The 16,852-nt window shown below is 41.4% G+C and overlaps 1 protein-coding gene across 2 annotated transcripts in view; it reads right to left on the bottom strand.

The window, feature by feature from the left end:
• Nucleotides 1-3,286: 3,286 nt before the first annotated feature.
• The window catches only part of med25 (mediator complex subunit 25), a 28,573-nt gene continuing 15,007 nt past the window's right edge, over nucleotides 3,287-16,852 (bottom strand). Inside the window, exons 15-20 of one of the 2 annotated variants that reach the window (XM_030058647.1) lie at nucleotides 16,118-16,294; nucleotides 9,276-9,386; nucleotides 8,936-9,007; nucleotides 7,042-7,212; nucleotides 6,787-6,907; nucleotides 3,287-3,874 (exon numbers count right to left, since the gene is read on the bottom strand). In XM_030058647.1, the coding sequence (XP_029914507.1) occupies nucleotides 3,771-3,874; nucleotides 6,787-6,907; nucleotides 7,042-7,212; nucleotides 8,936-9,007; nucleotides 9,276-9,386; nucleotides 16,118-16,294 (756 nt within the window). In that variant the 3' untranslated portion in view covers nucleotides 3,287-3,770. The remainder of the gene's footprint in view (nucleotides 3,875-6,786; nucleotides 6,908-7,041; nucleotides 7,213-8,935; nucleotides 9,008-9,275; nucleotides 9,387-16,117; nucleotides 16,295-16,852) is intronic. The other variant, XM_030058648.1, reaches the window with a different exon arrangement.

The following is a 16,852-nucleotide window of genomic DNA, read 5'->3' as shown; positions in this document are numbered from 1 at the left end:
ACATTCACTCGGTGCCGGGGCGAGGCTTTATAATAAGAGCGCGGCTCCCCTGCTCCTCCACCGCCTGGCCCTGTCAACACCTCCTCCGGCGGGCCGTAAAACAAACTCTGCCCCCGGGCCTATAAACCCCATTATGCTGAGCAGCACTTCTGACACCGGGCTATATAATCTCCATGTCTCACCCGTGTCCAGCCCTTGGAGAGGAAAAAAAAAAAAAGAAACGTCTACTGCTCCTTTTGTGCGCAGAATCAACGAGGACAGGCAGTGACCGGTAATAACCGAGAGCAGGAACATTTACATTTGAGGCATTTTATCTGGCACCGCTTATCCAGGGAGACACCGCAGGCTAAACCCACTCAGGTAATCTGTTTTATCACCTTGTGTGTACAGAATAGAGTTCACCACTTTTTTTTTTTTTTTTTTTTTTTGGCTGAGATAAATCTACATAAGGTAGATTATAGGAGAAATCCACCCTCGGATACTCATGTTCGATATTTTGCGAGGAAGTGTGCTAAAATTAAAGGTGTGAATCTCTTTGCTTCACATTGATTCATTTTAATTCACGATCCACCGGCTGGCAATTTGATTGGATCATTTCTTTTTTTTTTTTAGATGATTCAATTCGAGTTTGTGAACCGCAATTTTTTAGTCCGCTCTTTCAGCCAAAATTGGTTATCCATTAAATAAACATGTGCAGTAGTGTAAGACTGTCCTGTTTTATCTGAAATGTGAAAAAGAAAATCAGAAAACAGAATTAATTTAACATTTTCTTATTAAAAAAGTTGCAATTCATAGTATTCTGTTTCATTATGACTTTTTTTTTTTTTTATAGTATATCAGAAATGATTCCATGCCAAATGTTTCAAATTAATTAAGACAAAGATCAGGGCAATTCATTCTGTTCATTTCTCTTCGGATTGAATTGGCAGGATTTACAATTGATACATCGATGTATTTTGCTGCTGCCGAGTAATTTTCTTTTTGGGTGTACCCGCTTTCCCTCAACCTGACTCGTCTACTTCCACTTCAATTAGCGACTTCCTATATTTCCCAGAATGCCTTTTGACAACCCCCAGAGAACAGGTGTCAACCTGTCGCTTTCGGTTGGGCTTTTTATGAGTACAAGGAGAAAGTAATAGTGATGGCAATAGGATAATCAGAGCAAGAGAGGGGGTTTATGCAGTCAGGGAAAGTGAAAGTCATGCTCTGTAGTCACAGCCGTCTTGTGGCTGCAATGCATTCTGGTTAACGGAGTCCACGGCCGGTGGTCAGGCTAGAGTCTCTTCTTCTCCAGTGGATTCCTGCCTGTTTGATTAATGGACGCCGGCTCAAAAACGATGAGAAAGTCGAAATCAGTCTTTGTTGTTTGATTGTGCGGGACTGACACCAGAACCTGACATTTACCAAGAAACATGAAGCCGAAACATTTTCTCCCAGCAGAGTCCATTATCGGAGTGTGACGCAGCCGTGTCGACGTGTCCAGATATCCTCAAGACGAAGAACAAGAGGCACTTGAGCTGCCTTATGTTCTGCCCTAATCACCATGATATATTAATCATAACCAGTTATGCTAATGAGGTCGTTAATTAAGCTCCTTAGTGCATTAATTAGCAAATATTTCTATGTCAACATACATATGTCTTCGCATAACACACGGGTGGTATTATTATGAACCCCCTAATCTTAAATCTAGAGATAGTGGCTTCGAGAAAATTAGGTTTTCCTTATTAATATGCAAATTTATGCGGCAAGGTGCTCCCAAATCTAATCAGATCATTTGCTCTATAGGGGGGGACCTGTGGTTTAAAGTTTCTGCCATGTATTATGCTTTGTTGTGCTCACACACGGACAGACACACAGGCTGACAGACAGGCACAGCCATATGTCATGATTAGCATGTGCCACGATGGACGGACATAAAAACACACAAGCTCCAGCTACAAAAACACCCCTAGAAATGCAAGGTGTATCGTTAATAGCTGTCTTAAAGTGGATAAATGTAAGTTCAGGATAATAAATCATATTAACAGCATTTAACTGATGCTGGTTATCTGGAGTGAGAGACAAAATATTAATAATGCTGGTGTAAAAGTATGATTTTAAAAAACTGTTCTGATGGTAGGTGTTTTCTTTATGGTCATGGCTGCTGGTCATAGTTTACTCACTGTTTTATTTACCTCTACATCAGGGGACGTGTGGGCCTCGCTGCTGTTATTAAAAGGCACAGTGAAGAACACACGAGCTCAGACAGGCACTAATAGCCAGATAGTGAGATAGAGATGGATAGAGGAGGGAGAAAAGGAGAAAAAGAGGGGGGGTAAAAAAAAAAAAAAAAGACAGAAGATAAAGTGGAGCTAAGCCGGGCGCTGAGGGCCGTCCAGTGATTAAGGGATGGGAGGGATGAACACCAGCCACTGAGGGACTAGTGTCTATCTGTGTGAGTCCATGTGAAAGCGGGGCTGAGGAAAAGCTCAGAAACAAGAACCCACTGTCACGGTATCTTAGCAACCGTCTCCGTCTCCCAGGTGACAGGGACTGACATCACTTCCTGTTGGTGTGTGTGTGTGTGTGTGCGCGTGTGTCTGTGTCTGTGTGTGTTGTACACAGTGTCCAAGTGTAAAAAATTCTGCACAAACCGGGACATGGATGTGTCATGAATGAATCCACAGAGGGGTGGGGGTGGGGGGGTTCACGTGCACTTCCTCTCCCACGTGCACGCCTGGCAGGGCTGCAGCACAGGTGTCCGTGTGTTTGAGGTGCAATGGTTAGCTTCTGTTAGCATGTGCTGGTGTGCAGGATTTGCCTTGTGTGTGTGTGTGCGTGTGTGTGTGTGGATGCATGTAAGGATGCATTTTGAAAGCCGATTGCGGGCACATATGTGGACTGGGTGCCATGTGCGCATGCGGTCAGCCTGATTGTACGGCATGCCAGGGAAAACATGGCCAAGTGATGCCATCTGGTAGGACTACTTGGCACGCGGGGACCCTCTATGGTTCCACGACATATTGGAGTAGTTAAAATTAACACTGTGACACTATTTGGCAGAAAAAGACACTGAACTATCTATTATTGTGTCTATTTCAGTCCCCCCTCACCTTGGGCTTCCAAAGTGTGTTCATACAAAGAGAAGCTGGGCTGTGGCCATCGCAAACACAACATCACATTCGTGTCAATAATAAAAACTCTTCAGTGATTTAAAAAAAAAAAAAAAAGAAAGAAAAAAAAAGTCTTTGACATATATATTTTTATTTCAGTATAATAAAACAACCTAATCTATAATTTAAAAAAAGGAAACTGACGAGAAAAGTAAAATCTCAATTAAAAGAAAAAAAAAAAAAAAGAGTCATATTTCATGTTTCAACAATAAAATGCAAAACAGGTGTTGTGGATTGAGCCACCAGGAGCGCAGCGATGCAGTTTGGACTGGAGTGTTTCCACCGAGTCCGCCTGGTCAAGTGTGTAACACGGAGGATTAGTGTGCAGTCGGCGGTGTAGTCTGTGTGTGGATTGCTGGTTGGACCATGTACATGGAAAACTAATGCTCGTATTGTCTGCCACTACCTTATTTCAGCGGCTCAGTCCGACAGTAATTATAAAAAAAGTAACGATTCCTTCGTTAATTATGGTGAACATTTGTACCAATAAAGCGACAGGACCCGATGCTGGAGCTCAGACCGGGCGAAACGGCTGCCAAGGTGGAACTAAAAACGATGTACAGTGGAGGATGCGTTTTCTTCCTGAGTCCAAAACAAACAAACAAAAAAAAACTATCAGATGAGGTCCATGAGGATTTCGTCCTCCATGACGCTGGAGACCTGCGGCATCCCGGGCTGGGCCACCGCCCCTCGCTGACCTGCGGCCATCAGCATCTGACCTGCACAGAGGAGGGACGGCACGGGTTAGAGGACAGCTGCAAAAATAAAGCCGACGTGAGACGACAAAGAAGTGCAAACCACAGAGAAATAAACATAGACACTTCCTTGTTTATAACACCACTATATCACTCTATTTATTTACTATATTTTTTAGTTGAATAGGCCTAAGATTTGTCTCTGATATAGATTTTTTTTTTCTTCTTTCCATCAAGTTATCTATTTTATATTTATATTATTTTATTTAGCTATGAATTTATTTATTGAACTTGTTATCTATTTTTTTTTTTTTTTGTTATGTTACGCTGTCTTGCTATATCCCAGGTAACAACTGTGCAAGAGGACCATGGATATGGGGAGGGGGGTGGGGGGGTGTTCATTTAAACTCATAAAATGTAAAAAAAAGAAAAGAAATTGTATTTTTGTATACATTAATTGTCTATGATTTGCATTCTATAAATAAATAAAAGTTATAAGATTTGTCTCTGATTTGTTAGCATTTTACAGACTAGTGGATCAAAACACACATTGTGGGAACATGAATGGGGTTTTCTTAATTCTGTCAAAATTATTGATGACATCTGGATGTTTGTATACGATTTTGCTTAACGTTTTATAGCCTGAATACGATCTGAGTAGATTTTAAAAAATGAATTGCCAGCAGCTACGTGGTTAGACACGTGCGATGTCAGAAATATCAGACAGGGAAACGGTTCATTACTAACCAGGTTTTTTTTTTTTTTTTTTTTTTTTTTTTTTTATGGCTCCGCAGGAAAAAGTGCTGCAGTGTTAGCTTTTCGTTAACACAACAGTCATTTGTGTTGGAAAGTGTCAGCACAATTCAGTGGATTCAGTCCCATTTAAAGAGAAAAAAAAAAAACGTGCAAATCAAAATGTCCATGTTTTAAATGCCAGATTAAATCACAGCCTGCGGCGGGGATGATCATGTGAAAATCTCATGGATTTTCCCCACGAGAAAATATGCTGCATCTAGGATTACACTCGTGTGGTGACTTCTGTGGCCTGTATTTTTCCAGTCTAAACCTCTTTTTTTTTAAAACCATTTTTTATTGTTAAACCAATACAGAATGAGCTCGATAAGATCTGACAAGTAAGTTCATTCTAGATTTCACCTTCTCATGCCTAATGCTGTACTTTGGTTGCTACGAGCCAAAAATACTTGAAATGAAAAGAACTAGGACTCAAGCATTTGAGTTATTGAGGGCTGATGCCAATATTTTTAACGGAATCTGCCAAGAGTCAATATTTTGTACTGACATTTAATATCTTTAAATCTGACCATTTTCATGCCAAAAAAAATCTTCACAATTAAAAGGATTTACTGTGTAGACCAGAATTTAATTCTTGCCATGGTGGAAAAACCAGGATGAAACCCAGGATGACTGGAGGAGGATGACTGTTACCTCAAGCTGTTCATTTCTGAGAGGGTTTTAGTTTTATCTGCATAAAACACTCCGTATGGGATACACCAGCTTTATCATTACACAACTCGTCCCAGAAATTAGCTGCAGCCACTGACAACATCGAGCTAGTTGGTGCAACATTACAAGGCTTTTTTTTTATTATTATTATTTTTTTATTTGAATTATGTGCACTGTAGAATATCTAAAACATTACACCTATGAGGTAAAAAATAAATAAATAAATAAATCAACAGTTTCATCCTGAGGCCAAACCGAAAAATGAGGCCAATTTTCACCAACACTGGAAAAATTCTTTAAGGACTTCCCACGGACAACCGGCGTAGTAGCTACTGATCGATTCTAGAATAATCAATCAAACTATATCATATCCATCATTTCACGGGTAAACCACACAACCTAAATGACATCTCATTTTTCATTTTCAAGGGCAACTTCATCTAACCCTATTAATGATCCATCAAATAATCCATAAGGACGGTGACAAAACGGGTTAAGAACGGGAGCAGCAGAATCGCACGCGCCTTCAAAGGGGTGGGGGGGTGTTTTCAGAAATTTGGGGTAATTTTCTATGATGTATTTTTGTCATGAACAAAAATGGCTGTGAAATTTAAATTGAAGAAAACTGTGACAAAATATTTTAGGTTACTTATTTTCCAGGGCTTAACGAGCATGTACACACTAACAAGGCACTCATTCATTATTAATGAGGCAATGGCTGCTGATTGGCTGTAATGTTGGTGGCCCCACCCCCTCCTCCCTGCCACCAATGGCTGCTACAGGACGGGCGGGCCGATACAAATTCAAGAGTTTAAATCAGGACCAGCCACTTTGAGACCCGCAGGCTTTGTTTGGGCCCGCCATGGCATTTGACAAGCTCATAGTTATTCTCCTCTTATTTTGAAAGTGCTGTTAAATTCTGACTGTGATGCCCATGAAACGTTAATTTTATGCAACTAAAAATAATCTCAGTTTTACGGAAATGTACAGCATAGTGCTGTTTAGCTTACCTATTAAATTATGAATGTTTCATCTATGAAAAAATTATGATATTCAATGTCTGTAAAATATAATCCATTTTAATGTAATGTAAATTCACATAACATCAACATTTATTTTTGGCCTGCGGCCCTCCATCCAGATACATTTTTGGCCCCACATGGGAGAGAGTTTGGGCACCTGTGCTTTAAATGCTGGATTGATTTTTGATGAGGCCCAGTTGTATCAAAACAACTGGCTTCAATCTGGATTTGCTTGTTATTCTGGTCATTCTATTTACCATTTTATATTTAAATCATTATGTAAATAACATCCCAGAGTGCAACATCCAGGCCCAAACTAGGAAAAAGGCGTTTTCAGTGATACCCTCCTCCCCTTTAATTTCGCTCACACACCAGTACTTCTAGTTGAGTGAACTATTTTGCTCAGCTTGCTCTTGCCACCTCTGTCGGGAGTGTGTGCTGATATCCCACCTGCCAGCGGCTGCCTCCACTGGCCCTGCATTTGAGCCCCCCCTCCTGGCGCCGGGTGGACCAACTGCTGCCCCAAGCCCTGGTGAGGCATCATGCCCGGCATGTGAGACACGCCGCCCTGCTGCGAGGAGACAGAGGAGCCGTGTTAACCTCGTGAACACGCCGATTAAAGGTCACTTGACAACCTTATGGGATATGAACTGCTGACCGGTGGAGTGGAGGTTCACCACAATACGCATTCTGTTGTGCTCTTACTGGCTGCTGTTGACTGAGGAGGAGACTGCGAAGCTGCGGATTGGCTCCTGGGTTCGGGAGGCGGAGCATGGACCCCTGGGGCGGGGCTTGTCCACCTTGAGCGACCTGGTTGGGCGGAGCGCCGCTGACCGGCGGCTGCTGGCTGGCCGGGCCGGCTGCCCTCATCGTCATCTGAAGGAACGCCGCAGATGTCAAACGTCAAACAGGAAAAACGACTGAACGTGTTAGCAGGTAAAAATGACTTGGGAGTGTTCACACGTTTCTCTTTGATTCAGGTCATAATGATAACATTAACTTGTCTACAGATATAATACAACTGACTTTGACTTTCATGGATTTGTTGTCAGCTCAACACACAGGCACTTAGTGATGATACATTTTAGTTTATGTGTAACAGGAAGGCAAACATTGCCCTGCTATAAATGAGAGATCCACCTGTGGCTAATGCCTAATGTGCCTAATGGGATGAAAATGATTTTGTTTCTTAATGTGAGATGAACACACGCGCTCACTGGTGAAGTCAGGAAGTTTGACAAGTTCAGAAAAGTTTGAGAAATCAGTGTCAGTCACCAACCCCCAAGCTCCCAAGTCGTATTTACATTGAACAGTTTTTTTTTTTTTTTTTTTTTTTTTTAAATTGGAGGCTGCATGTACTGATTTTGAAATAGGATGTTAATGAGCATTTGAGGAGAACAGGACAGGTAACAGTCGGACAAAAAACAGTGACTACATCTGTCCTTAAAGGTACCCAGTGCAGTCTGTGACCAATAGTGGAGCTATAGTGCCGGGGTTTTCATTTTTTTTTTCATATTCTGAACCCCAAGTTGACTTTCAATAAGCTGCAGACCCCAATCTGAAGTGATGTTACTGTGGCAACCCTGATACGAAAATGTATTTTGCTTGTGGTCAGTTTGAAATTGTTAAGATGTCATATTTAGACACTGACAAATGTAGATTCAAAGTGCTAATATTAGAAATGAATGTAAAGTAATCAATTATTCATTGCAGCATAGCAATTTCAGGTCAATTAAATTATGGAAAACTTAAACCGCAATCATTCTTCATTTTGCTGTGGACCCCTTGGAAGCCCGTCAAGGACCCCTGGGGGTCCTCAGACCCCACATTGACCACTGCAATAGTGCACACTAGGAAAACCAAGTTCCCGTTTTGTCTTTTGAGGCAGGACATGCATTCAACATGTTTATGAAGATCAAATCAAGTTTGTTAAGTGTCACCATGGCGACACTGAGCACATACAGTCCAGATCTGGAGTGTTTGTTTGTGTGTGTGTGTGTGTGTGTGTGTGTGTGTGTGTGCGTGTGTGTGTGTGTGTGTGTGTGTGTGTGTACACGCTGTTCTGCTGAGAAATTTGGAATGTCAACAAAACCAAGTGTGTTTACACAGAAAACTGCACCGGATATCTTTTATTCAACTGGCCCTGACAAATTTAGAAAAATTCTGTCACTGTTTTACCTCAAAGGCTCTTTTTTTTTTGTTTAAATCCAACATTTGAAAGGGTTCAAGCAATCTTGTGTGTGTGTGTGTGTGTGTGTGTGTGTGTGTGGCTCTCCCCATGCGCACTTCACTGCACACTCATGCTCTGCACATAGTAACATGTCTCAGTTCAAGTGAAGCATGCATGCAGATAAACGTGAATGAAACGTGTTTCTTTTAAACCAGTAATCTCAGCGGCATGCTACACATTGAGCAGAGATCGATACAGTTAATGCATGCTGATAAGAGAGGGGCAGTCCACCGGCCGGGTGCTGGACCGTGGGAGGGGGTAGGGGGTGGGGGGGTGACAGTGTGAGTGTTTGTGCGTGTGTTTCCACAGGAACCCTGATAAGACATAGTGCTGTTTGCTGTGGTTTCATGTCATGGGGACAGGTCTCACCATGTTGCTCTGTCTCTGCTGCTCCTCCATCATAGTGACCTGACTAACAGGGGGCATGCCCACCACCACAGACTGGACACAGGAGAGATCAGAGAGAAGGAGGAAGGAGGAGGGGGAGGAGTAGTGGTGGAGATGTAAAAAAGAAAAAAAAGAAAAAAAAGAAAAAGAAAACAGAAAGAGGACAGTGGAGGAAAGGGTTAACAGTAATGCATGCAGACATCAGTGAGCACCGAGGCACAGAGGTGTAAACAACAGGCACCGTGAGAGAGGAGGAAGGTAAACCGATGTGGGAATGCAGGCAGACGGGCCAGGCCGGGCCGTGACGCGAGAGTTGACTTACCTGCTGCTGGACGTTGCCGTGGGAGACGGGGATGGGGCCGGCGGGCCTGTTGAGGAAGTTCTGGCTGGGTGGGACTTGACCGGGTTGCATCGGACCGCCCGTACCACCCAGCTGCAGCGCGGGGAGAGAAAGACAGAGTTCAGTCCGTTTGTCTCTGCCGTGTTCAACTGGCATCAGCATGCGGCTCTAATAACCTTTATTTATCTATAAACAAGCGTTCAAGTTCAAGATTTATTCGTCACATGCATGAATGTACAGGTACAGCAGCAGTGAAATGTAATTGCGACAACTCCTGCACTGTGCAAGTAAAAATAGATAGAATAAAATAGTTAAAAAAATAAAATAAAATACAATACAATAAAATAAAGATAAAATAGAAAATATATATAACATCCCTATATACAATCTACAACCTATGTACATTATACAACAATATACAATAAGTACAAAAGTACAAATAAGTAGCCACATTCTGCTTCATTCACACCTGTTCACCTGTTCTTGTGACTGTCCAGGCTCCAATCTGAAGTTACTGTCTAAACATAACTCATTATTTATTACTCCTCCCTCAGTAAGTGTGATTATGGTGCATTGTTGCTTTCTGTGCAGTAACACGTTATATTATTTTAAAATCACTTTCACTACTGTTATGCTGAAAATTCAAACAAGTGGTAGATTTAAAAATCGGTCACAAACAGAAAATAATGTCATTCACGCCTGGTAAGAATAAGTCCACGTAATGATTTAAAGGTGCACAAGGTCAATTAAATTGAGCACCATTTAGAGTCAACGGATAAAAAACAGACTAAGCGCAGAATTTAATAGTTCTCAATGTGATAGATTATGATCACAATGATAGATTATGTATTTATTCCCAGTATTTTCTCAGTTGAGTCAAACCCAACCCGAGAAAAAAAAAAAAAAAAAAAAAAAAAATCTGCATAGTGTACCCTTTAAAATAGCAGAAAGTGTTTAAAAAAGATAAATAAATAAAATAAAAATACAATAAAATACAATTCACAGTTGAGACTTACAGTAAAAAAACATTGATGTGTAGGCTAATTTTTTTTTTTGAGTGCTACTTCTTAAAGTTCAGGGTTGATTGAAAGATCATTAACACTCCACCAACAACAGCTCTGGAATAAACACATAACTCATCAGTGAGTCACGCAGACGCCAAGAGCCAAGGAGACCCAACTACCAAGTTTCATGCAAAAGTTCAATGCAGTTTTTCTACATCGTGCACCTTTATCGGGAAAGAAGAAAGGGAATAAACGGCACCACTTCCTGATCCTCACAGCGACTGGAAGTGAAATGTCGGCTGACGCCTTTCAGAACGCTCTGTGAGCCGTGGCGGTAACTGTAATGACATTACTCTGCTTTAAACAGTAACTTCCTACACCACTCCGCTGCTCAGGATAAGTGATAATATTACGTAAGACGTGAAGTTATGTAACTCATTATGTTAAAGGTGGCTGGGTTTTCGCTGTCGGGCCGCTCAGCCGCTGGAACGACTTGTGTGAGAAGTTCAGGCTGGCACCGTCAGAACCGTCTTTTAAAATCACTTCTTAAAACTTACTTTAATCGCGAGGCCTTGGTATAATCTGTGGCTTTTATCCTCGTCGCCTTGTGAGTTATTTATTTATTCCATTTGTTTTATCCCTGTGGCTGGGAGTTTTTACCTCATTTTTCTTTCTGTTTTATTGACCTTTGTCATTGTTCATTTTTATTTTTCCTGGTTGTGAAGCACTTTGTAACTTTGTTTTCAAAACTGCTATATAAGTAAAGATTATTAGTAGTATTATGGCCGACTATTGGACACTGGGCTGCTCCATTGTAGCAGCTGGGGGTTAAATACTCGACGGCTGTTGCTGAAGGAGGGGAAAAACGTCAACATCAAGGTCATCTTTAGTATTTCACAGAAAGAAATCGGTTGTGCAGTCGAGCGTAAACACTCCCAAACAATACATACTAAGTACAGTACGTCTATTACACAAAAACAAATGTTTCCTAGGAATAGTGAATGAGTAAATACACGACAGTCAATACAAAGATTAGGAACTGGCTACTGAAGTCTAGACTTCAGCAAAGAGATTGCAGTGGGTGTGAATGAATATGCAAATCTGCTAATCTTAATCTCGGCGAGTCAATAGCGACAACACGATGGCAGACAATGCTGTGAGAGGGGAAAACTAAAGGGAAAAGCAAAATAGCAGCACAAACACTCATCTCCTCGTTGGATAATTCTCATTCAAACCGTGTATTCTCAGCTGGCCAGTCAAACACACCTACACAACAGCATAAAACAATCAATCAATCAATCAATCAAGACAATTTTTTTCCGCCCTCAATACTGCAACAATTTCTCTAGCTCTTTCTATCAATATGCATTGTTTATGCACTTCATTTTCATGTAATGTTATGACATCAGCATGTTAATACACTGACTTGAGTAAGTGCAATGTGTTAATTCAGTTTTAATAAATAGTGATGGGATCTTTGAATTAAATTGTTTTGAGTCACCTGATTTTTCAGTATTTTATTCGTCTTCCCTGATGTCATGCAGTGCGTTGTATTTTCAACTATTCATACATTTTCACTGCAATGTACAGTGGTCCCTCGCTATAACGCAGTTCACGTTTCGCGGATTTTTTTTAGTGCAATTTTGCTTATTTTTCTACGAAGGTTTGAACTTTGAGAGTATTTAAACGAGAGAGAAAAGTGAGAAAATGTTAATGCCTGTCTGAAAAAGTGTATAAAGTGTGTAGTGAGGGGTTTTACAGCCTTAAAACATCGATAATAATTGTAAAAAATAAAGCTGACTACTTTGCGGATTTCACCTATTGCGGGTTATTTTTAGAACGTAACTCCTGCGATTAACGAGGGAGCACTGTATTGTAATACAAATCGTATTTTGACCCAAGTACTGTGATTCGTATTGTACCACGAGGTCCTTGCCAACGCTCTATATGCCTGGTAATGTATCTGTACTGTATATTTGTTGGCGTGTTTTGATCTCAGCTAATATGTCAATTTACACATTTGACAGTTGCTGTTTTCAGCTGACAGTAACATGGTGACAGCTGAGATGTTCAATATGCTAAAAGGCATAAGGAGGAACTGGCATCAGTGCTATTGAATTAGCTGCACCCCTTGCCCGTGGGCGGCTCGTGTGTATGTGAGCTGAGGTGGAGACTAAGAAACATGAAGGTGTTGCGTGCCTCTTCTGAGCACAAATTAAATGCACCCCTCCTTGTTAATTATAGACTTTGGAAAAAAAAAAAAAAAATTAAAAACGTGATAGAAAAACAATTTTACTGCCACCATCCATCTTCCTGAGTTTGAACAATTCACCCCGTGTCTCTGCTAAGACAAAGTGTTGTTTCCTGACTGCCAGGAACAGGCCGCTTCAATTCCTTTGAGGGAAATAACAGCACAGCTGCTGCTTTCTCTAATGATTTATCTTCTATCTTTAACCCAGTAACCTGAACAATCATGGATAGACATTTAGAGATCATATCGCATTTCAGGGAAAAAACATTCAATTTTGTCTTACTGTGAAGAGAACAAACTCCAATCTACTTCCCGAAGAATGCGACTCCAGGGCCTTGCACAGAGAAACCTTAACTACTAGTCCAAATTGAAATTTTAATCATGTTAAGATTGCTGTAGCACTTCCCCATTAGCAATGCAGCACTGAATATGTGATGGCACACAAGAGGCAGAAAAAAAGTCTTCATTACAATTTCATGTCTTCAGCTTTCTCTACACACCCAGATGCGCACACACACACATACACACACACTCACACAAAGCTTCAAGTTACATATAGGATCCGCCGGTCTTTTTTGATCACATAAAATTAGCAGGGTGAGTAAACAAGCACCATCAACGTTTATGAGAGCAGAGCAACCGTGAGGAGAAATGTAATTTAACTCATGTAAACCTGCCACAGGCAATTTTTTTTTTTTTTTTTTTTCTTACACAGAGCCATACGGCTTCTCTGAGGCTGAATGCTGCATTGTTTGAGCCGTGCAGCCTCCTGGCACTGGATGCAGCTAAAGTGCAGGCCTGACTGAGAAGACAGCTAATCTAAAGCAGACATTTTAAGGCACCCTGTCTTGTGGGGATGAAGATGACAAGTGAAATTTCCTTGTCATGTGTGCAAAGCGGCAGCGCTTGTAAACTGTAATGAACCAAGCGAGAGCAACTGACCCAACGTCCACCCGGGGAGGCTGGAAAGACGGGCCTTGTCTCCGGATTCCCCTCTCCTGTTTCTTGAGTTTACCATCACCCGTCTCACTCCATCATCTCTCCTACGGCGTTTCCACTGAAACGTTATCATGTTGGCAGCCGGCCTGCTCAATTACGCAGGTGATTTCATGACCTCAGCCAGCCATTTTAAAAAACTCTTGGGTGTATGATTAACTCACCAATCACGGTGAGTTTCACATGTGCGGCAGGTCAATTAGGGGCCTGGATTGGTCGTGCCAGCTGTCTGTCATCAGCTGCTGCTCCCATTTCATCACAGAAATCGATGGCTGCCTTTGAAATGGCTCACTCAGGAACTCACTCACTATTCAGTCCACAGTGTTTGCCGTATAGTGAACTATATGAGAAAGAGCACTTTTGCACGAGGAAAAGCTGCCATTTGAATCCCAGGTGACAAACTTTTGGCATCCCATGGAAACAAACTGCATTGTAGTATACGTACGATGTAGTGCTCATCATACGTTTTGCAGTGGAGTCTAGGTATTCACTGCAAAAATTCAAAATCTTACCAAGATTATTAGTCTTATTTCAAGTCAAAATGTCTTATTACTAGTCAAAATATCTCATTACACTTAAAATAAGACATGATCACCTCAGAGGTAACTTGTTTTTAGACAATTGTCTCTTGTTTCAAGTGAAAATTTGCTTGAAACAAGTGAAAATTTGCTTGTTTCATTGGCAAAATTTGTTTCTTGTTTCTAGCTAATTTTCACTTATTTCAAGTGAATTTTCACTTTTTCCACTGCCACATTTTTCAAGTGAATTTTCACTTGAAACAAGTGAAAACTGTCTAAAAACAATTTACTTCTGAGGTGATCATGTCTTATTTTAAGTGTAATGAGATATTTTGACTAGAAATAAGACATTTTTGACTTGAAATAAGACAAATAATCTTGGTAAGATTTTGCGTTTTTACAGTGTTTTCTAGTGAATTATATAGTGAATAAAAACTACTGACAAGAGGCGGTGGACATTTTTACGTGAATTGCTGCCATCGAGAAGAAATGCAGCCTTTCTATCAGGCCAACTTCTGCATTCCACTTGGTAGTAAGTATTAATATTTATTTACAACTTTTATCAAGTCGCCACAGCATATCTTCAGGGTTCTCAAGCGCGTGTGACACACTTTACTGCCCGTTGTCACTGCAGCAACTAACCAGAAAGGCCATTTTAATTTTATTCTGAACCAGCCGAACGGCCATGACAAACAGTTCAATGTCCGTTCTACTCCATTAAAGTTCAGTGATTAGGACGCTATATCACAGCGGCTGACACACTACACAGTGGAGAGTGAGCACTTTTACACCTGCAGCAGAGGTGAGAGTCAAAAGACGGTGGTTAAAAACAAAGATCAGGGGCTTGATGGTCAGATCCTGATGACATCTAGCTGACGTCACTAATCACCCGTGTGATCCATGCACCCGTTCGCTGTTTGCTGCAGCAGACCCCTCGCTGCACACTAACATCAGACAGTGTTATATTTTCTCAACTGTGAATATCGGCGGTGAGACTTGAAAGGCCGTGTTATAAAAAGAATGAAATCAGTTCCCGTTTCCCATGTTGACAATGAAACCACCCACAAATGAGACTGGGAAAAAAATCTCTTAAGTATTTTTTTTTCCCCAACAATTATTAAACACACCGTGATTTTTATTCAATATACGGGCACTTGCTATGTTAGCACTGCAAAACAGATTATCTAAAAGCCACCAGGTTCTTATGTTTTCCCCCACCAATTGCTGCTTTGTCTTCTCTGGTATGCTCTGCACAGTCTGGAAGTAGACACAGAGAAAGAGTCCTCCATCTTTTTTTTTTTTTCTTTTTTTTTCTAATCCATCATTATGAGACTCATTTTGACTGAGATTGTCATTAGTGGAGATAATCATCCATCACTGAACTGTTTAAGGAAGAGTTTTGAAAAGTACTGGGGTCATGAAATCACTGGAGGGAGCACTTTAGCGCTTTTATTTTAGAGTCATTCCAACTGCTGCAATAAACAATGCTGCAATTGGAATGTGGTATTTGTGAATGTAAAGCTTTCATAAAAAACACATGAATCATGATTTAAGGCTGTGAGGCTCTGAAAGCATGCAAGGGAACTACAATGGCTATAATTCCTTTCATTTTTGACAGCATAGTGTTTCCCACAGTCTACAGTTATGTTGAGGGGATAACTAATTTGATACAACTTGTTTGTATGTTTACAGCATATATTTGCTTGACTTAAGCAGAGATAATAAGATTAGAGTCAGCAAATCGTCAGCAAATGTTGCCGCAGCAGGTTAGCTAGCGCTGGACCCATTAGCTTATACAAGAATGAGAGATGTTAGCGGCTGCTCTGAAGATGCTGGCTCGCTAAATGAAATGCCAATAACAATGCACTGTGATGCCTTAAACAATGAGGCCCAATTCCCTTGCGCGCCTCTATAACGCCTCTTCATTATTGCTTCTTTATTGTCTCCCCATTCTATGATGTCTTTTCCTTCGCTGTTCCCCATATATTCTCCCCCTTTTACAAATCTTGCTCTCCTCCCACCCGCTCCCCCTCCCTCTCCCCCACCACCACTCACCGCTCGGTGCTGCTGGACCTGCTTGTGGTTGGTGATGACCTGCCGGATGCCGTTGACGAAGCCGCTCTGGTCGTTGGGGATGAGGCCCATAAATATCCTCTTCTTGGACGAGTAGAGCAGCATCAGCACCCGCACTTCACAGGGGGAGGTAGTGTGGGGGAAGTGGACACAGCCAGCCTGCAGGGAAGGTCAAAGGGCAACAAGAAGCCATCAAATGGGACCCGTTGTAATTATGATATGGGCTTGGGCTCGGAGACACGAACTGAGTCCCGGGCTCCATCGCCCAATCAAACATATCAGTTTTAAAAAATTAAATGGAAATAGTATTAACTTAATTCATATGGTGCATTCCCTGTGCTGTAAATCAAATTCAGGCAAAAGAGACAGAGCTCAGCTGGACTGAATACTATTAATGCCTCTGCTATTTCTCAATGGTATAACCTGATTAACATTCAGAGACAATGCACCACATTGACAAAACCCCCTATCATTATGCTAGCCTTCTGGAACTGAATCAAACTAAACAATTAAAGTTCTTTTTTCCCCCCATACTGATGGCAGAGCATGTTTAAAATCCTATTATCTAGCTCGTCGGGGACTAAATGTACAGCCTGGCGCCCCCTCTAGAGTCTTCTGCATAGCACTGCAGCTCAGCTTCACATTCAGAGTCCATCTACTGGACAGAGGCGGGACCTGCACCGAGAGCTGTGACTCATGGAAAATGTATTCAGGTCT

This window comes from Myripristis murdjan, chromosome 8, assembly GCF_902150065.1.
Source record: "Myripristis murdjan chromosome 8, fMyrMur1.1, whole genome shotgun sequence".
Lineage (NCBI taxonomy): Eukaryota > Metazoa > Chordata > Actinopteri > Holocentriformes > Holocentridae > Myripristis > Myripristis murdjan.
Note: the sequence above shows the minus strand (reverse complement) of the source record. Positions and strands in the feature narration are given on the sequence as shown.